This window comes from Schistocerca serialis, chromosome 6, assembly GCF_023864345.2.
Source record: "Schistocerca serialis cubense isolate TAMUIC-IGC-003099 chromosome 6, iqSchSeri2.2, whole genome shotgun sequence".
NCBI lineage: Eukaryota > Metazoa > Arthropoda > Insecta > Orthoptera > Acrididae > Schistocerca > Schistocerca serialis.
In genome coordinates, this window is record NC_064643.1 from 609,398,101 (window position 1) to 609,418,827 (window position 20,727).

The 20,727-nt window shown below is 39.7% G+C and overlaps 1 protein-coding gene across 2 annotated transcripts in view; it reads right to left on the bottom strand.

Moving 5' to 3' along the window:
- The window catches only part of LOC126483764 (baculoviral IAP repeat-containing protein 6-like), a 140,843-nt gene that overhangs the window by 67,906 nt on the left and 52,210 nt on the right, over positions 1 to 20,727 (bottom strand). For both annotated transcript variants that reach the window (XM_050106910.1, XM_050106911.1), the window contains exons 2-3: positions 14,196 to 16,477; positions 2 to 150 (exon numbers count right to left, since the gene is read on the bottom strand). In XM_050106910.1, coding sequence (XP_049962867.1) covers positions 2 to 150; positions 14,196 to 16,425 — 2,379 coding nt within the window. In that variant the 5' untranslated portion in view covers positions 16,426 to 16,477. The remainder of the gene's footprint in view (position 1; positions 151 to 14,195; positions 16,478 to 20,727) is intronic.

A 20,727-nucleotide genomic window follows, 5' to 3' on the forward strand; every position in this document is an offset into this window, starting at 1 on the left:
CAGTGCGAACAAAAATCGCTGACCCTATATCAAGGGGTAGAGATGTTGATAAAGCACCCACTTCTTGAGCAATTCTCATCACTTGCTGTGAGGATGGAGGTAGAGCCTTTTTAAATTGGCTGCTGAACAAATGTGCTCTTGGGCCTTCCACTAAAAAAGAAACAAATGAAATTACCTTAAACACTTCAAAGCAAATCGGGAAAAATGTAAGTTTCCAGTTTTGCAGTAATAAAGAAAAGTTTAAATTGCAGTAAAAAGATATGGAACATTATTTTAATGAAAACCTCTTAACTCCCTATGTATGTGAAATCATCATAATTCCAGTAATGAGTAACTCCTTTATCAAAGAGAGATCTTCAAGTGCATGGATTTGTCAAATCTATTGTTAAGCATGAAGCAATATTATCTGTATCACTATTTTTTTAAGAAACAGTTTTTGCTTCTTCTGTAAAATTTAAGAAAATGGAGTTACAAGGTTTACATTGCCTACAATCGATATGCTTGAAGCAAAACACCTAGAATATCAAGATCCCGTAAGTCTGCTATTATATTAAATGAACATTATACTAGTTCATAACATATTTTAATTAAAATTAAAATAATCTTAAAAACTGGTTTTATGTTGTTTAGTAAAAGCATTAGGTTTCTCTGACCGAAGGTATACTCGACGTACTACATTAAAAAATAAAACATCCTGCAACACTGATGGTTTCCAGGTAATATAATTAAACAGATTGTAACACAACAGACTGTCCACTATCTAATGTTAAAAAATGTTTCCTTGAGTAGACAAATTTACCCAAAATCCTTACACAAACCAAGGTTGACAAATATGACAAAAAATGTTAATTTAACTTATTTTATAAGTGATCACATACAAAATTGTTCTAATGAATTAGACCAACTGAAACTCTTGTCTATATCTTCCTGAACCAAGTGCTTAATGTCATGGAACATTATGAATAATGCTACACACCTTTTTAAGTAAAGTCTTTGGTTTGATCAAACATGATCATTACCGTATTTACTCGAATCTAAGCCGCACTCGAATCGAAGCCACACCTGAAAAATGCGACTCGAAATCAAGGGAAAAAAAAATTCCCGAATCTAAGCCGCACCTGAAATTTGAGACTCGAAATTCAAGGGGAGAGAAAAGTTTTAGGCCGAATCTCCAAATCGAAACAAAGTTGGTCCATTGTAATATGAGACACAATTTGGGTCGAATGAATGACGATACGAAAATGCATTACTGTACTGTGTCATGCATTGTTTGTCGTACTCTGATACTGCGTATTTACGGCCTGTCACCGATCGCGGCATGGCTTGCTTTTGAGCGCGCTACCACCGCTTACAAATAAAAAAAAAGAAAAAGAGAGAGGGAGGAATCATCTCACTAGCGAAACAATGGCAAGAGACTGCTACTTGTTGTTACTTACACTGCTGCTTTCTATGATAATGATTAACAAGAACCAAATAATAGACTGCGTATGATAGAAGAAGTTCTGAACGAGAGTTTAGCGAAAATTTTTCTCCGTTTGAAAATCTTTGGAGGCGCCTCTTTAGTACATTACATTCTGCACAGAAATTAGAGTCATCTTAGATTTAAAAATCTAGGCAATTGCCTCGCTTCATTTCTGACTGTATCACTGTTTAGCATAAGAATAATACGAATATACACATGACATGATATGTATATTCTTCCGCGTTTGCTGTTGTCTCACTCTAGTTTTGTGGTTTATTACGCAGACATGATTAAAATGATATAGTAGCAAACACGAAACAATACATGGCAAAATGTTTATATTCGTATTATTCTTATGGTGACGAGAATACTGCATGTGATTCACAATTTATAAAAGTTCGTATTAGCAACCATCTCTTCTCACAGATAGGAAAAAATTCAGAACGTAGAGTTGGCCATATTGACAAACATCCTAAACATTCTTGCCAGTCGGGTTTTCGTAGTACATTGAAATGCTGCTACATTCGAAGATGAACAATACGGAATTTGTATTTACTTCGTTGGACAATGTATAAAAATGCAGTGGCTGAAACTCGGGGCGGAGAAAAAAGCTCGTCTTCCACCTTTTTTTTTAAATTTATTTACTGACGCAGAGGATTTGGTGCCAGTATTTATCTTTGTGCCTACAAAGCATGCCTGTGTAGCGCTACATATATTCGACGGCAGAAGTTAGTTGTGGCGGCACCCACCAACATTTTTCAGAACTTCCGCTTGCTTTGCACTCGATTCTAAGCCGCAGGCAGTTTTTTGGATTACAAAAACCGGAAAAAAAGTGCGGCTTAGATTCGAGTAAATATGGTAACTTTTGAAATGATACTGTTCTAGAGTTCACTGAGCAGCTAACAGTTTAAGCACGTATTAAAACAATGGGTCTGTAATAGGCCCTTTGTTATCCATTGTATTTATAAATTTATATATTGACCACACAATGAAAAATCTGGGCTGGAATAATAAAAATATGAATTAGGATAGATCACTACTTTGTCACATAGCGATGGTGTTGAGTGGCAAGCAGGCACACTGAAAGAAGACTGCTAGACGTCATCAGTTATCAGACTATGACTTTCGTCAGAGGTGTACAAAATACTCTCCTCCCCTTTACCCCCATGGCATAATATACCTATACTGCACTTTGCAACCCACTGTCCTATCCCCACTACATCCCAACACTTCCACAGGCAGCACTACTATGTCTATCCCCAACCCAACTACATCCTTCACCCTCTTATCCAGTGCCTCTTCTGTACTCCCATTACCCCGACCCCACCCAAGATCACTGCTTACCACAGTCACAACTTGATAGCACTGAGAGGTCTCTCACATCCATACCCTGATACAGGCCTGAAACATTACTGACTCACCTCTCTGAAGAATTTGTGGGACACCTACCTAAGAGACAGATTGGTAACAAAATCCACCACAACAATGATTCAGATTCCTTCCCAGGTGTCCCCTTGGGGTAACATTCCTTCCAAGTAAGAAACTGACTCACAAGGAAAGAGCCAAGCTATTTGAGATAACACAGAATACTTTGTTATGAGCATAAAAAAGATGATCTCTGTCAATACAGTCTCATTAAAATTACTTGATAGCTGGTATTTCATGTGCCTTCCTCCAACCACAGTACTCAACATCATGTCTGAACTGCTTGCCATTGCCGAACTGCCACAAAAAATGGTCAGTTCATTTCCAGTTCTTGAGTACCTTTTTCTCTTGTTATGTTTGGATCCCACCTCCTGGGTCCGACCACCCTTATTTCACATTTCATCATACATGATGAAACACACACACACACACACACACACACACACACACACACACACACACACACACACACACACAATACTGGCAACGAAGCACACTCTTTTCATACTCGCCACTAGCCAAAGACTACTTATTCTTGTGCACAAGACACGATTCAGCTCCACATATTCAATCATCATAAAGATTGGCTTACAGCAGGTAAACTTCATGTGAGATAGTATAAAATCAAATTTTTGAAGGCAGAAAATATCATTGCAACTGGATACATGGATAAATAAATATAACTACATAATCCGCATGTCTTCTGTAGTGCAGTGCTTAAGTCACAGTTTGCAGTGCAAAAAGATGTAGGTTTGAATATTGCCCAATAATATATTTTTTCCATTTTTAAATCTTTACCAATATAGCTCTATTATTATTTTAAACTAATTGTTTTCAATCTAATTTTTAATCTTTTGCTATATCATTTTCCTATCCTCCTCTCTTTTGAAATCTGCCTGTGTCACCTAGAAGCTGTAAATGACTTCCAACCAGGATTGCTCTTCGGTCAGTGTCATGTAACAAAAGTGAGAAGTTACAGTTTGGCTGTAGTGCTAAAACTGTCTTGAGTTTGCTTGCACAAATCAGCTTTGATCTCCATGAGCAAAGTGAGCATCATTAATAGTTCTGCTGCAGGTTGCTGGCCACCGTTTTCTTGGCTACACTGCACATCAAGAGGCTGTGGTTAGGTTAGGATGCGAATGTAATTTTAGGGCTACAAAATGCATTGTCTGCCCCACTTCAGCCATAGGTAAATTTTAAATCAGCTGCAGAGAGCATCTCATGTTTCCACCCTATCTGATGGCAGCAGCTTCCAACATTGCTCTGTGTTACATGAAGAGCATATCAACACTTGTAAAATGATACACTGTGTTTGTAAGTCACCTTAACATGTGATAACACTGTAGCACCAAGTGATAGATGCTGTCTATCAAGTAATTTTAAATGAAATATAATGTCACTGTTTTTATGAAGGCAGGGATGAAGTCTCAGTGAAAGACACTGATGAACCAGTTACATTCAGCACTTGACTGTTAGCAGAGTTCTCTGCAAAGTCATTTGACAAGCTTAGTACTGACAGAAAACAGACAGTGTCTGCCCTACAGTGCTACAAGGACTAACTAAAAAACATTTTGAAGAGCAAAATGTAATTCAAATCTCTTAAGACATTATATTTTCATTACTTAATCTCAGGTGGGTGTGATCTGTTCAAATGAGATCCCTAATAACTGGAAAGGGAAGCTTGATGATGCAGACAACCATGAACATTTGAACACATACCCACCCCCACCCCCCAACCTACAATTAACTATGTCTTCAGAGTGTGTGTGTGTGTGTGTGTGTGTGTGTGTGTGTGTGTGTGTGTGAATAAAAGCTGGGGAAAATACCTTAATTTCAGTAAAAATTAAAAACAAAAATACTATGTAGTAAAACATGACAGAAAACTACGGCTATGGGGAGCATTATCCTCTACTAAACAATGGGAAACATGAGTAAAAGAATTAGTTATATCATTCATAATATCCATAAATACATCATGAGTAACAAAGTAAACTAATAATGAATTACAAATTGAAACCATTTTACATGATGAAATTTACTCACAACAGGAAAGGGCACACCAAAGATTCACTCATCAGTTAACAACTTGCCAGTACATTTCTGAATCCTATATACATAAATGATGTGCATTAAACTTTTCATGTATGGTTCTTCTGTTTTCGATGTGCTACCCATTTATTACAAATTGCCACGTGTGATCCCTGGTCAAAAATTATGCTGTAAAGCAAATTTGTGCAAACAACTCTTGGATGCTTCTTTGAGATGATACAGATGTAAGAGATTTCTTAAAATTACACTTCATCCTGGTTGATCTGCCCCCATTTTGCTTGCATTACTGGTGTTAACAAAGGGATATCCCTTCTAAAATCCAAATGAAAACTGGAGTTTAGATCCCCTTGTACAGAACTGGTCATATGGTTTCCCTCTGTAGTATGTGAGGTAAATGCTAATACTTACTTTCCTGAATCACTACGATTGGATAAATCCTTTTAAATTCAAACAATGGAAACTCCAGGTAGGAATATCACCAATATAGGGAAAGAGGTTGCTGCTTACCATGAAGGAGACATGTTAAGCTGCAGACAGGCACAATTAAAACACTTACATAAAGAAACTTCCTGGCAGATTAAAACTGTGTGCTGGCCTGAGACTCGAACTTGGGACCTTTGCCTTTTGCAGGCAAGTGCTCTACCATTGGAGCACCCAAGCACGACTCATGACCCATCCTCACAGCTTCAATTCTGCCAGTACTTCTCCCACTTGCATAAAGCTTTCAGCCACATCCTTCATCAGGAAGAGAAAGACACACACCATTCATACACTCAAGCACGCACACATGATGGGCAACTCCAGCATCTTGGGCCAGAATGCAACTACCACATGGGATGCAAGCACCAAACTGAACAGGATGGGGAAGGGGGTGGGACAGTAGTGCATGAATGGGGAGAGAGACAAATGCTGTCTGGTGGAGTGTGCAGGGACTAGAATGCCAACAGGAGGTTGTGAGGCAGGGAGGTGGAGGGAGTAAAGGAGACGAGCAGGGAAAGATAGATGGATGCACTGGCTGAGGGCGACAAACAGGGTGCGAGATGAGAATATGGAGGAGATGATAGGACGAAAGTGGTGGAAACTGTTGGGTGGAGAGTGTGGAGACAATATGTTACAGTATATTGAGGCCAGGATAATTATGGGAGTGGACAATGTGCTGCAAGGGTGACTCCCATTTGCACAGTTCAGAAAAGCTGCTGTTGGAGGGAAAGACCCAGATGGCTTGGTTAGTGAAGCAGCCATTGAAATCAAGTGTGTTGTGTTCAGCTGCACGTTTGACACAGGGTGGTCTACTTTGCTCTTGGCCACAGTTTGGTGGTGGCCATTCATCCTTCTGGACAGATGGTTGGTAGTCATACCAATATAAAAAGCCTAACAATGATTACAACAGAGATGGTAAGTGTGGCATAGGGATGGATTAGTATGATTTGGAGGTTGGTGAGTGGCAGAAAACCACTGTAGGAGGGGTGTGAATTATAACTGGTAGGATGTCCCTCTCTCAGGGCATGATGTCAGGTAATCAAAGCCCTAGCAAAGGACGTGGTTCAGTTGTTCCAGTACAGGGTGGTACTGGGTGATGAAGCAAACACTCCTCTGTGGTTTTTTCTTCGGGCTGGTGAGGCAGGTGGTGGGAGGATTGGGTGTGTGAGGGGAAATGGGACAGGAGATTTATTAGCAGACTAGTTCTGGGGACAGTGTCTGTCTGTGAAGGCCTTGGTGAGACCCTCAGCATTTTGAGAAAAGGGAGTTTGTCACCGAGGATACACTGTCCCCTGGTGGCTGCGCTGTATGGGAGGGATTTTTTGGTGTGCAAGGGATGAGAGCTGTCAAAATGCAGATACTTCTGGTGGCTGTGTGTTTAATGTGGAGAGAGGTCTGAAAGGATCCATCAGATAGGTGGTGGTCAACATCCAGGGAGGTGGCAAGTTGGGTTTGTAACAAAGCAAGCTGGGATCTTTTTACTTTCTCTCTTGTTTTGCCATCCGCCTCCTTAAATTCATTTTATTTTCATTTTTGCCTAATTACCTTTAAAATCCATGAGTATAATCTGAATTTCTTTAAAAGAGAAAGGATAGCCCTCAGTCTTAAAGAATATAGTACCAGATCCAATTTTATGCTTAGTTTTGTGTATGTAATTAATTTCCCAACTTATTTTGACTATCCTAGTTAATATATTTTGTTACAGGGTGACACCTGTAATTGTTTCATGACTTAGATTCTATTTTGACTTATAAACAAATATAAATTGTCTAATTATAAACATTTGGAAGAAGAACTACTAGGATTCTTAAAGTATTTATTTGGCTCTATTTGAAAAAAATTAGTAAAGCCAGCCCTTAATTAATTACAAAATAATTACCAGGTCGGTCAAAAGTATTGTTTGCATAACTACACCTGTTAATTTCATTATTTAAACAAATAATACAGCCTAACCTTTGTGGTAGAAGAAACTGTTAAAAAGGAAAAATGTTTTGATGTAAGCAGTTAACTGAAATGTATAGTTTCAGTACCTCGTATTGAGAGAATATACAAAGGCCCGATTTTTGGTCCTGAGTCAGTCATTCCACGGCCGATTTTCAGACGGGAAGTCTGTATTAGAGTAATGCGCCAACTGAACAGTGGAATTAGTGTAACACAAATAAGCTGTGTGTTAGAACAATGACAGTGTCTGTTCAATTTATTTGAGAAATAGTGTCACACATACCTTATTACTCTGCAAGAACTGTGAATTGCGTGGTTAGGTATTTGTTGCTTATAGATCTTTAACAACAAACTATTGTAGCAGTATGCTGATGTTTGACTGCAAGCTATTAATGAGGCTTATCAGAAGTTGACCAATAGTGAACTGGCCATATAACACACTAATATTGGGGGTTGTTAACAGTAAAAGTAAAGAACTGTGAAACAACTGAGTAGCTGTTGTCTACATCATTTACCGTAGTCAGTATTAAATCCCCCCCCCCCCCCCCAGAAATCTGACATAACCTCCAGTCACTGCTTAAAGTGTTAGGCTCTTCCAAGAATCCATTTCCCCCCTCCTCTTGTGACACCCCACACACCCATCTTCTACATGCTCCCCAATACCCACAAACCCAACAATCCTGGACGCCCCATAGTAGCTGGTTATTGTGCCCCCACTGAAAAAATTTTGGCCCTCATTGACCAACACCTCCAACCAATTGCCTGTAGTCTAGCCTCCCACGTCAAAGATACCAACAACTTCCTTCTTCAACTCTCCAGCACCCCCCACCCCATTTCCTGGATCCCTGCTTGTCACTGTTGGCACTACCTGCTCATAAACCAACATCGCTCATGTTCATGGTCTTAACAGTATTTAACACTACCTTCCCCAATGCCCTTCAGACTGAACTCACAACCTCATTCCTCATACACCATATTAACTTTATCATTATTCACAACTATTACTCCTTTGATCAAGGTATATAATCAAATCCATGGCATAGCCATGAGCATCCACATAGCATCCTTCTATGTCATCCTTTTTATGGGCCATGCAGAGGGGACTTTCCTAGCCTCCCAAAACACCAAACCCCTAGCTTGGTTCAAGTTCATTGATTATATCTTCACGATCTGGACTCACGGCCAAGACACATTATCTTCTTTCCTTCACAACCTCAACACTTTCTCTCACATCCACTTAATGTTGTCATCAATCCAGCTTGCCACCTTATCACTAATGGATCCATCCACACCTCTCCATATTAAACACACCAACCACCAACAGTATCTGCATTTTGACAGCTGTCATTCCTTACACGCCAAAAAATACCTCCCATACCCTGGGGACAGTGTATCTGCAGTGACAAAAATTCCCTTCTCAATATGCTGAGGGTCTCATCAAGGCCTTCACAAACAAGCACTATCCACCAGAACCAGCCTGCAAATGGATCTGTGCCACTTCCACTCACACCCCCAATCCTCCCACACATTCCTCCTCCTCCTCCCCCCCCCCCCCCCCCCCCCCCGCCCAACCCCAAGAACCAGCCACAGAGGAGAGTCCCCTTTGTCACCCAGTACCACATTTGACATTTGACTAACAACTGAACCACATCCTTCACCAAGGCTTTGACTGCTTTACATCGTGCCCTGAAATGAAGGCTGTCTTATCAGAGATAATTCCACCCCCCACAGTGGTTTTCCACTGCCCACCCAACCTCCACAACATCCTAGTCCATCCCTATGCCACACTCAACCCCAATCCCTTCCCACAAGGATCAGATCCCAGTGAAAGACCCAGATGCAAAACATCCCCATTCCACCCAACGAGCACTTCCTATTCCAGCACTGCCACATTGTTATCCCACCCCTTGAGGAACCAGGCCACCTCTGAAAGAAGTCACATCATTTACCAGCTGTGGTTAAGTCATTGCATGGCTTTTTATATTGGTATGACTACCAACCATCTGTCTACCAGGATGAACAGCCACTGCCGAACTCTGGTCAAGAGCATAGTAGACTACCCACTGTCAAACATGCAGCAGAACATAACAGACTATTTCGATGGTTGCTTCACTACCGAATCCACCTGGATCTTTCCCTCCACCACCAGCTTTTCTGAACTGTGCAAATGCGAGTTATCCTTACAGCACATTGTCCGCTCTCATAATTATCCTGGCCTCAATCGACTGTAACACTAGATTAAATAAACTCTCCAATGGATTAAATAATCCAGCGACCATTTGTAAGCAATGTTTTTAGGAGACTGATTGCACTTCCTCCGTATTCTACCAATAAACCGAAGCCTGCAACCTTCTTTACCCATGACTGAAATTATGTGATCATTCCATTTCATATCCTTACAAAGTGTTACACCCAGGTATTTGTATAAGTAACTCACTGATATTATAGTCATAGGATAATACGTTTCTTCGTTTTGTAAAGTGCACAATTTTACATTTCTGAACATTTAAAGCAAGTTGCTAATCTCTGCACTATGTTTAAATCTTATCATGATCTCACTGAGTATTTATGAAGCTTCTCTCGCATAGTACTTCATTATAGATAAGTGCATCACTTGCAAAAAGGCTGATTTTACTAGTAATATTGTCTGCAAGGTCATTAATATACAGCATTAACAGCAAGGATCCCAACACACTCCCCTGGGAAACACCCAATCTACTTCTGCATCTAACGAAGACTCTCCACCCAAAACAACACGCTGTGTCCTCCCTACCAAAACGTTCTCAATGCAGTCACAAATTTCTCTTGATACCCCATATGGTTGTACTTTTGATGATAAGCAAAGGTGCGGTACAGAGTCAAATGCTTTTCAGATATCAAGAAACACTGCATCTACCTGGTTGTCTTGATATCCATACCTGTACTCTTCTATCCACTCAATAAAATTCGAAATGAGGGAAGTCCGACCAGAAAACATGTTTCCAATCATCAACAGTCCAATTGTTGGTGTTTACTGGTCCAGGCAAGGTGTAAAAAGCTGTGTGTCGTGCAGTCATCAAGGGTACACAAATGGTCCTTTGGCTCTGAAAGTCATACTGATTATTTTTCCTTGAATGGTTCGCACGCTGACACTTGTTGATGGCTCAGCTCTAAAATCTACAGCAATTTGCGGAAGGGTTGCACTTCTGTCACATTGAATGATTCTCTTCAGGCACTGTTGGTTCCGTTCTTGCAGGATCATTTTCCGGCCGCAGCAATGCTGGAAATTTGATGTTTTACCGGATTCCTGATATTCACGATACACTCGTGAAATGTTAGAACAAGAAAATCCCCACTTCATCGCTACCTCAGAGAGGCTGTGTCCCATCGTTTGCACACCAACTATAACACCACATTCAAGCCCACTTAAATCTTGATAACCTACCATTGTAGCAGCAGTAACCAATGTAATGATAGTGCCAGACACTTTTTGTCTTATACAGGCGTTGCCGGCCACAGTGCTGTATTCTGCATGTTTAAATATCTCTGTATTTGAATATGCACGCCTGTACCACTTTCTTTGATGCTTCAGTGTATACATAAATGCCTGATTCCTCTCATTACTATCAAGGGTTATTTGAGGGCTGTGCAATGTTAGGATCCCGCAATCTGTTGCAGAGAACTACACTCAACATTTACAAATTGAATTCATCTATCACGACAATAATGCACAGGCAAACTGTGCCCAGTTCATAGAAGCCTTCCTCCAGGAAGCAGGAACCAAGCGAATGGAATAGTCTGCGGATCTGCTGAGATGAATACAATTGAGCATAATTGGGACCAGTTTGTATGGCAGCTGCAAATTCGTAAAGGACAAATTATTTTAATATCTCATGTCACTGGCACAAATAAATGACAATTCCCCAGATAGTCATAAGTGTGTTCCACAAGGATATAAGATCAATGTTTAACAACCAACTGACAACGAAATCATTATAGACAGAAGATAAGCCGAGATTAGGGAAGGATGAGGACAAAAAATGGTAGTGCCCTCTTGAAGGAACTATCCTGGCATTTGCCGTAAGTGATTTAGGGAAACCTGGATCAGGATGGTTGGACAGGGTTACTAACAGTTGTCCTCCCAAATGTGAGTCCCATGTGACCTCACTCTGTGTATGTTCGTACATTACGATCATCAGCAAATGTGGGAGCTGCCATTGGAGGATGAAATCGATGTGCTATTCTGAGGCAAAGTAGTAATGTATCTTGCTTCAGTAATTCAAAGGAGTTGGTCCACTGCCATGCAACTGCCTTCACTGACTGCAGCTTGTTTGCTTCTTTTTCCTCATTCAAACGCATTCACCCCCCCCCCCCCCCTCTCCCTCCCCCAGTTGCAAATGATTCATCACAGTGAATCATTGCCTCTACAGGGGTTGCACATTGTTAGTGATATTGTGAAGCCCCTGTGCTGCTTCATCTGCCAATTCATTGTCCATATTCCCATATGCTGTAATAGTGTCAACAAAAGATCAGCTCCTTTCTCAGCCTATGTAGGAATAAGGAGGAAATTCAGGACTAAGTGAATTGGGTTTGTTGGTGACTATTGGAGATGAATATATATATAAATATATATTTTAAGCAAGGGTTTAATGTACTGTCAAAAATGATGTCATTTGATATGGAACCTAATTCAGATTGGGAAATATGAAGAAATAAGTCAGCATTATGTCCTTCCAAAGGAACCTTCAAGGACATTTCCCTTAAGCTGTGTAGGAAAGCATAGAAAATCTGTAACTGGAGAGTTAACAGGGACTAACTGCCATCCTTACAAATACAAGTCCAACGTTAAAAATCAATAAATAAAATATATAAATTGTATAAAAGCAACTCAAAACACTGTAGTGGTAACATATTAAGTCTTATTTCATTACACACAGAATGTTTAAGTAAAGAATTATTAGCTGCACCTTAAAAACTACAGTTAAATAAATAATGTACAAACTTATACAGACAGCAACATACGCAATCAAATATGGAACTAAGGTACGATTTTAGGAGTAAAGATAACTGTTTTTACCTTTAGTTCAATTTTTTACATCTCACCAGAACTATGGCACAAGTTTGCCAATATTCTGAGCAAATGCAGTGACAGGTTCAACTCTGCATGTTAGTGTTAAAATAATGTGCAATTTAAAAAGTGTTTCTGAACACTAGAGGCTCCTTCTCAAAATCTTAGACAACTCTATGAGAGCAGACAGAAGCATACAAAAAAAGCAATGAACATTTTTCTTTTGATGTAGTCTACATGGTTCCAGTCACAACAATGTGACAAATGTCTACATTCGATGTCAACTTGTGGTAATCAGTCTCAGATGGCAGGTGGCAGCACTAGCAGTGGAGAGTACATAAATCATGTCAAGGGGACATGGAAAACAGTGCAGTAGTTGGAATGTGAAACTAATCAATTTATCTGACATCCAAAACGATATGCTCATTGGCTTTCGGGCCAAGGGTTGAAGGATTTATGAAGCAACTAAGTTTGTAAACTGACAATGTTGCTATGGTTGAAGTTTACCATGCAAGGCAAAATGACACCGTCCAATACAGGAACTGAGAGAACAGTGGTGCACCACAGGCCATTAGTGACGGGTGAATGACAGCTGCAGATATGTGTATGGGAGAATAGATGTGCGACTGTTGAGCAACTGACTTCCCAAATGAACCAAGGCGCTACCAACAGCATCTCCTGAATATCCATTCAATGAGCACTGCTGCATAAGGGCATCCAGAGCAGGCACTTGATTCACGCATCCACGCTGACTGCTGTGCATCAGCAACAAAGGCTGGAATTTCCACACCAATACCACAACTGGATGTCCACTAAGCGAGGACATGTGACCTTTTCAGATGAATCACATTTTACGGCTCATCAGTCAAATGGTCAGCACCCCGCCTGTCAAGGGTCTATGCCGGAGGAAGGAGTGTTATGGTCTGGGGAAGGTTTTTGTGACACTCCCTGGGTGATAGCATCATTCTCGAAGAGACACTGGATCAACACAAATATGCATCTGTCCTTGAGGACCATGTGCACCACTACATGCAGTTTGTTTTTCCTCTGCACAAAGGCATCTGTCAGCAGGGCAATGAACCAAGTGACACAGCTTGCAAGCACGTGCATAGTTTGAAGAGCTACCACGATGAGTTTACTGTACTCTTCTGGTCAAAAACTCCCCAGATTCAAACTCTATTGAGAATCTATGGGACCACCTACCTTCTGAACTTCAATGACTCTTCCTGCATGTCACACAGTGGGCCACACTGCAAGAAGTGGTTACTGTATTCTGCTTTTGAAGGTTGGTCACAATGTGACTGGACACACTATTAAGAACAACTACTAAAAACTGTGATTACATAAGCAGTGTTATTTATACTTACTTTCTACATTATCATCAAACTTCATCCTTTTTGTCTTGCTTGCAGGTAGAATTTTGCATTCTGTTTTGTTTGGTACTCTGCCCCCCATTGAGTAAAATTCTAATCAGTTCTTGCCTTTATTTCTGGTGTAATATAAGAGTGGCAAATGGTCCAGTGTGACTGTGTGTCTGTAGATCATTCTGGGTACAAGATGTTTGGCATGCAGTTCACATTTGAAACTGAATGTAATGACAACACAAAGAAACTAACTGATAAAATCACTTGCTTTACAATCAAATATAAATAACCCAAAATTTACTAATTAGTTTCTATATGAACCAAATTTTGACAAAGTATATGTCTATACCCTGGAAACTTCAAGATGGAATTGATATGTGCTGTAAAACTATTACATTTCCATTTGTGCTGAAAGGAATCCACTTACCGTCAATGTCACAACTAAGAAACTGCAGGTCTTTCAAGGCATCCTTGTATGCCCGTGCAACATCAAGGGTGTTTATACCAACACGTCTTCCTTCTGAAGTTTCACCCTCTTCACTGGTTGATGCTGATTTGTCTAGCAGCCCACAATTCTGAAGCGCTTCTTTAACAGCTTGGCTCATGCGACAAAATTCATTAGCGAAAGTGTGCTCATTGATGGGTTTTTTACTTTCTGAAAATATTTCATCATCAGAATCTGTTCTCCCCGATAATTGTGGCTCATACATGCCAAGAGACAAATCGTGACCTGCCCAGTCATTAAACAGTGTACATTTCCTCCCCCTTCCTCTCTCAAACTTTTTTAGATTCCCTGCAGTTCCATTCTCAGCAGTTTTTTTCAGTTTTGACACAATTGATTCTGCTTCCTTCTCTAGCTGGCTGATCAAATCATACATGGAATTAGCCCGGCCAGGTAAATGCCATAAGAGTGGAACCAACTTGGGCTGTGTGGCAATAGTGTTTATAATGTCAACAACACGCTGATAGACTGAAGTATGTTGACAGATATCAAGAAATGATGTTACTTTTAATTTGGATTCCAAAAATGGTAGCAAACTAGAATCAGCCAAGACACTGCACAGCTCTTCAACACCATCAATAGCCCACTTTTCGTCATCTGACGAGACTTCTGATAGTTCAACATTTTCACTCTCACTCAAATTCTCTAAAGGCATTTCAATATCTTCGCATGGTGTTTCATTATTCGCAATTGCACTTCCAACAGCTGCACTAGAACCTCCAACTTCTGTGCTTGAAGTCTCAAACTTTGCAAATGAGCTAGATGTTGGAAATGAAACACTGTTGTACACTTGGAATGAAGATCTACCTTTCGATATCCCACAAACTTTTTCAATCTCACGTAGAATTCCTCTGAGAACTAGTTCAATCTGATGATCCTTTTCCTTTTGAGCTGCAAGGTATGCTTTCACATCCCAACCAGACTGTGTAGATGAACTGTATCCAGTACCACGTGGAAACCACGTCTTTTTGTAATCTTTCTTCTTTCCTGCAACAACTGGAATTTCACTTTCACTAGTACATGGAACTTTTGCAGTCCAACCAGAACTATCAGCAGCCTTTGTATTAGATAATGGAACTTCACTTACAAATGTTAGGCGCATTAAATGATTTTCAATGTCTAAATAAGCTCCCTGAGGGAACCTAAGTCTGTCATTTCGTTTTGTTTTAATATTGAGTCTGCTGTTCTTATCAAGATAGTCCTTGATTTCTTCCAAAACTGATTTCATATCCCGGGCTGGATTCCAGTTGGACAATTTCAGCAGATCCAACGTTGCAACAGAATTTATGGTGGAGCCCACAAGACGAGGTCGTATAACTTTAACAACTGGTGGATAAAATGGATAGAGATCCATTGTAAAATCAAGCTGCAGCTGTATGTACTTATATCCAAAATGCTCCTTAATCTGATTCAAATCTTGAGCCAAAGGGCCTCCAGGAGTGAATGATGACAGATAAACATACCACTGATATATATTGTCATCAACTGGTTCTGCTGCTATGCCACTGCGTTTTGCTGACATCATTATGTTAACCAAATCATTTGTCAGGATTCCTGATGCTGCAGAGCTGCTGAAGACTTGTTCAGGATGATCCTTAGAAGTGTTCTGAAACATGTCAGGTGCTTTTGGATTATTGTCGACAGCTCTTAAAGATGCTTCTTTTTTTCGCCATCGTTTCTTCTTCTCTTCGATAATGATATCTGCATCATAGCTTTCATCTTCTTCCATAGGTATCTCTTCATCTTCTGCAGAGTCATCAGAACTACTGCACATACTACTCTGTTCGTCTTTGAGATACAGTCTAAGTGCCTTGTCCAGCACAGTCTTCAGAGATGGACAGCAGTCAGAATCAACTATATATTCATTAAGAGCAACACACCATGTACCATGGAGTGTTGATCTCTCAATGAAAAAACTGTCTTCATGATTAGGATAGTCCGATGGACAAACCAAGGTAAATGTCCCACTATTACCAACGGAGAATTCTAAGCAGATTTGTCCATCATTAACAATTTGAGAAACAAGTTTTATATGACCACTGTTGGCTTCTGACCAACGAACATATTCTTCGTGTAGTATTTTCTTCATTGTTAACATTTCCTGACGCTCTTCCATTGCTTCTATTTTAACAGACTCTGTAGAAAGGGCAGCCATTTTCCAATCTGGATAAGCTCTGTGCCCTTCGCATTCACCGTCGAAAATCAATCTGAAACAAAGTGTAGAAAAATGTTCTTTAAGTATGGCAGTCTGCTATATGCCAATATCAACATAGACTACAGTATTTACAATGAAAAGTTTACAGTAAAAGTTTAATTTTTAAATGTGTTGCCACATATATTAATAGGAAATAGTTGTGCAACAAATGACAATCACAAACACCGTGTCTCTCCAAAATCAAGGCACTGCGTGTCTCTAAAATCAAAGTACGATCAAATGTAAGCAGAAAAAAATCAGCTTACCAGACAGCAGTAAATAGACAAAAATGATAAGGTTGCACAGAGGCTAGATTTTAGCACCAGTGTCTGTTCATCTCACATAACAGAGAAATGGGTAGAAGACAATCAGTTAAGTGTTTAAAAAATCAACAATGAATTCCGAATACAGAAACCATTTGAAAAACAAACATATATATAAAAAAAGAAAGAAACGACAGCCAATGGTAAGACGTAACTGTAACGACAGATCAGAATGAGCTGTAAAGAAAAGAAAACTGATTATACAAAAAAGAGAAATGATAAATAAAAGTAAAGAATTGGGAGAGCTTAAAGTAGTAGTCTGGAAGAGACAAAAAGGAGGTAAACCAATGGTACCATTCAGAAAATGTTGATGCCAAGGAGTGTACAAGCCACCAACCAAGCATTCTAGAGCAAATTCCCGGATTGGTGCAGGACAAAGGAAACAACTGAGGCAATGAAGCTGCTACTAGATTATGGCTCAAGTGTTTTTGTGCATGCTCTGCCAGAACTTCTGTCAGATATAAATAAGACTCCTCGTCTGTGCCCGTTTGTCCTCAACATTTTACTGATCATGATGTTAACATAAAAAGCTGCAGCAGTAACATGTAAACTGACACTCCAGATGGGAAACCTCACACAGGAAAGATGGAACTAGATTTAGCACTGATAGAAGGGAACATGGAACAAATTTAGCAGTGGATGAAATTTCAAATGAACCATAGGGATTCAAAATGGGTCAAGAAGAGTTGGCTGATTGATTTGGGTGAGGAGCAAGATCATCAATCCCATCGGATTAGGGAAGGATGAAGAAGGAAATCGACCATGCTCTTTCAAAGGAACCATCCCGCTATTTGCCTGAAGTGATTTAGGGAAATCATGGAAAACCTAAATCAGGAAGGTCGGACACTGGTTTGAACCATCATCCTCCTAAATGTGAGTCCAGTGCGCTAACCACTTGGCCATGTTGCCTGGTGCCTAGAATAGGTCTGAACAAAATATTGACCAGACAACGAATGCTACTGGGTGTGGGATGAAGAGAATAGCAGGTGGCCTATATTTCATCTCACAATACAATACTACTAAATCATTACCCTTGTAGAGGTTGGCAGGTATAATTCAGGATAGAGCAGTAGTTTCTGACAGGAGGTACAATCATTCAACATTTTTAAGCTAAACCAATAGTTCTTGTGGTATCCTGGTGGTTTTGGAAATCAGGTTGGTGGGGTCGTTCAGAAGAAATGAAAGGTGTAGAAAATAATTTATATCTTTTCATTTATTTTTGCTGGTGTGCATTACTGGACAGTTAATAAAAGAAAATCATAAAAGAGAGGCACTGCATGGAAAATGAGCACACACAAGAATTTGAACAAAGTAGCTGACCTTATGAATGTGTTCTACAAAACAAATACAGGTCGAGTTGCTATATTTAATTCTTGTTTATCTTTCTACCCACTGCTATATGCCTGAACTACAGTATTGTAATTATCTACATCAATTCCATTGCTTGCTTGTTTTACCTTGGACTTGCCTATATCACACTTAATATTTTCCTTGAAATCAAGTGTTTATATTACTGTAAGAATCTAAAGCTTTCTGTTTGAAAGTCCCACATCACCCCTACTTATTATACTACGAGGTGTGGCAAATAAGTGGATTGGTGCTGCTACCCGCCAACAGCAAATGCATCATGGCAAGTTTGAAGATGGTTGTGTCAGTTGATGCTCCCTGTCCTGGGCTTGAGGGGTCCCAGTTAACATTATTCAGTCTCACTGTAGCAAATGTGTGCTGATATTTTGGTGCTAGTGTCTAGGTGGAAAATGCAAAGAGTTCAGATGGAGCAACACATTAACCTCAATTTTGTTGTGAAACTAGGGAAAACTGCTACAGAATAATTGTAGTTTCTTTACCTATGATTCAGAGAGGCATAATCCGTATCACTTCAGGAAGGTAGTCTCTGTAAAGGAGAGCTTCCACTTTTAAGTTGGACACGTTATATTTTAAAAATAATGTGTAATGTAGGTCTTCACTGAAGTTGTTTCTAACGAATTTCTTTGTTAAAATCAAATGGAAAATCCAGGATGGAATGTAACAATACCAGAGAAGGAAAGTTGCTACTCACCATAAAGCGGAGATGCTGAGTCGCAATAGGCACAACAAAAAGATTCACACAATTATAGCGTTCAGCCATTAAGGCCTTTGTCTCTCTCTCTCTCTCTCACACACACACACACACACACACACACACACACACACACACACACACACCTGCAGCCTTAGAGAACAAACCACACTCAGACATACATGTGTGTGTGTGTGTGTGTGTGTGTGTGTGTGTGTGTGTGAGACAAAGGCCTTAATGGCCTAAAGCTGTAATTGTGTGAATCTTTTTGTTGTGCCTATTGCGACTCAGCATCTCTGCTTTATGGTGAGTAGCAACTTTACTTCTCTGGTATTGTTAATTTCTTTGTTACGAGGTTTATTTCTGTTTTCTTTGTTGCAGTTATTTCTTTCCACTTTCTTTGTTGCAGTTATTTCTTACACTTTGTTGTAGTTTCTTTGTTGTGGTTGTTCATTTCAGGTTTCTGTAATATAGTTTTTCATTGCTAATTTGTTTACTGAAGAGGCTTCTGAGAAATCTGAGACCATCCAGAGAGTTGTGTGTTTTCGTGAGGAATTTGTCAGTTGACACGACACAGTTGCAGTGTGCTTTGTGAAAAGGACTGTGCAATGTCTTCTGACTATACTATAAGGAGAGTCAAGTGTGTTGACTATTTGTATATCCATAAAAAGAGTGATATATAAGAAAAAAAGAGCCTTTGTCCAGGTTGGGAATAAGTGTTCTCATTTGAAGACTAAACAAGTGAAGATGTTGCCAGTGACAACTTTGTGTGTTTTAAGTGTTTAGGCAGAATAAGAACAATGATAGTATCTGAACAAGGTGAAGCTTCCCATGGTATAGATGATGCAAATTTTACATCAACAGAGGAAGAATTAAGTACCCTGAATAAATCAACTACAGAGGTAGGTGTATGTTCTGTTAAGAAATCATTGTCAGTGAAGTTGAGTCATAAGCTCTATGCATCAAGAAAGCACAGAGAAATTACTAAAGCTAGGGATGAATACACTACAGCAAAACTGACCACTCTCTTCAAAGTAGAAATTCCATCTTCAGAAGAAAATGAACAAAAGCACTCTTATACCTCTTGCCAGGAATTTTTCACAAATATCAATTCAACTGTTGAATACTGTGCATCCTACAGTGAAAGGCACAAGTTTTAACTACTATTCCAGGGACATTTTCAAAGAAAACAATTTTGAACCACATTCTATCAGTATCAAAATACATGGTAGACAAATCAAGAAATTTGAGGTCTGTAAAAGGTGTCTTTGGAAGACCAGATACCTATTATGATCATTAATGTAGAAGCAACTCAAGTTCAAATAGTGCAGTCATTTTATCTGGGAGGTAAATGGTATCGTTCTTTGCCAGAGTGCCAACAAAAGAAGACACTATAACCGTAACAGTTTAAGGTCAAAAAATTGTGAAGTGAGGAGGTACATTTTATGCACTACAACCAAAGTGGGTAGTTTCACACCCACCTAGAGATGTCTGTTTATGTGTGTACTGCTCGATTTTTGAACTTTGTGCGGTAACTTTGAAGAACTTACTGGAGCATGTGACATAGGACACCTTGGCTGGGCGTGTCAAGTCATTAGTAGTCTGCAACGTAAAGCAAGAGACTTCTCTGTTTGAAGAATGTGGTGCCTACCCTGGAAAGATAGGACTGCCTTTACACACACTCGGCCTGGAAGACGTAGCAGGTAACTCTGCAGAAGTTACACTTGTAACATGGGATGAAAATAAATGAATTAAGAAAACTGTTGCCTTCGGCAGTTTCATATGTGAACTTTGTAAACAGTCAGTGAAAGCAGTAACAAACCAGCTTCTGAAATTATTATTATTATTATTATTATTATTATTATTGCAGTTGAGGGGGCA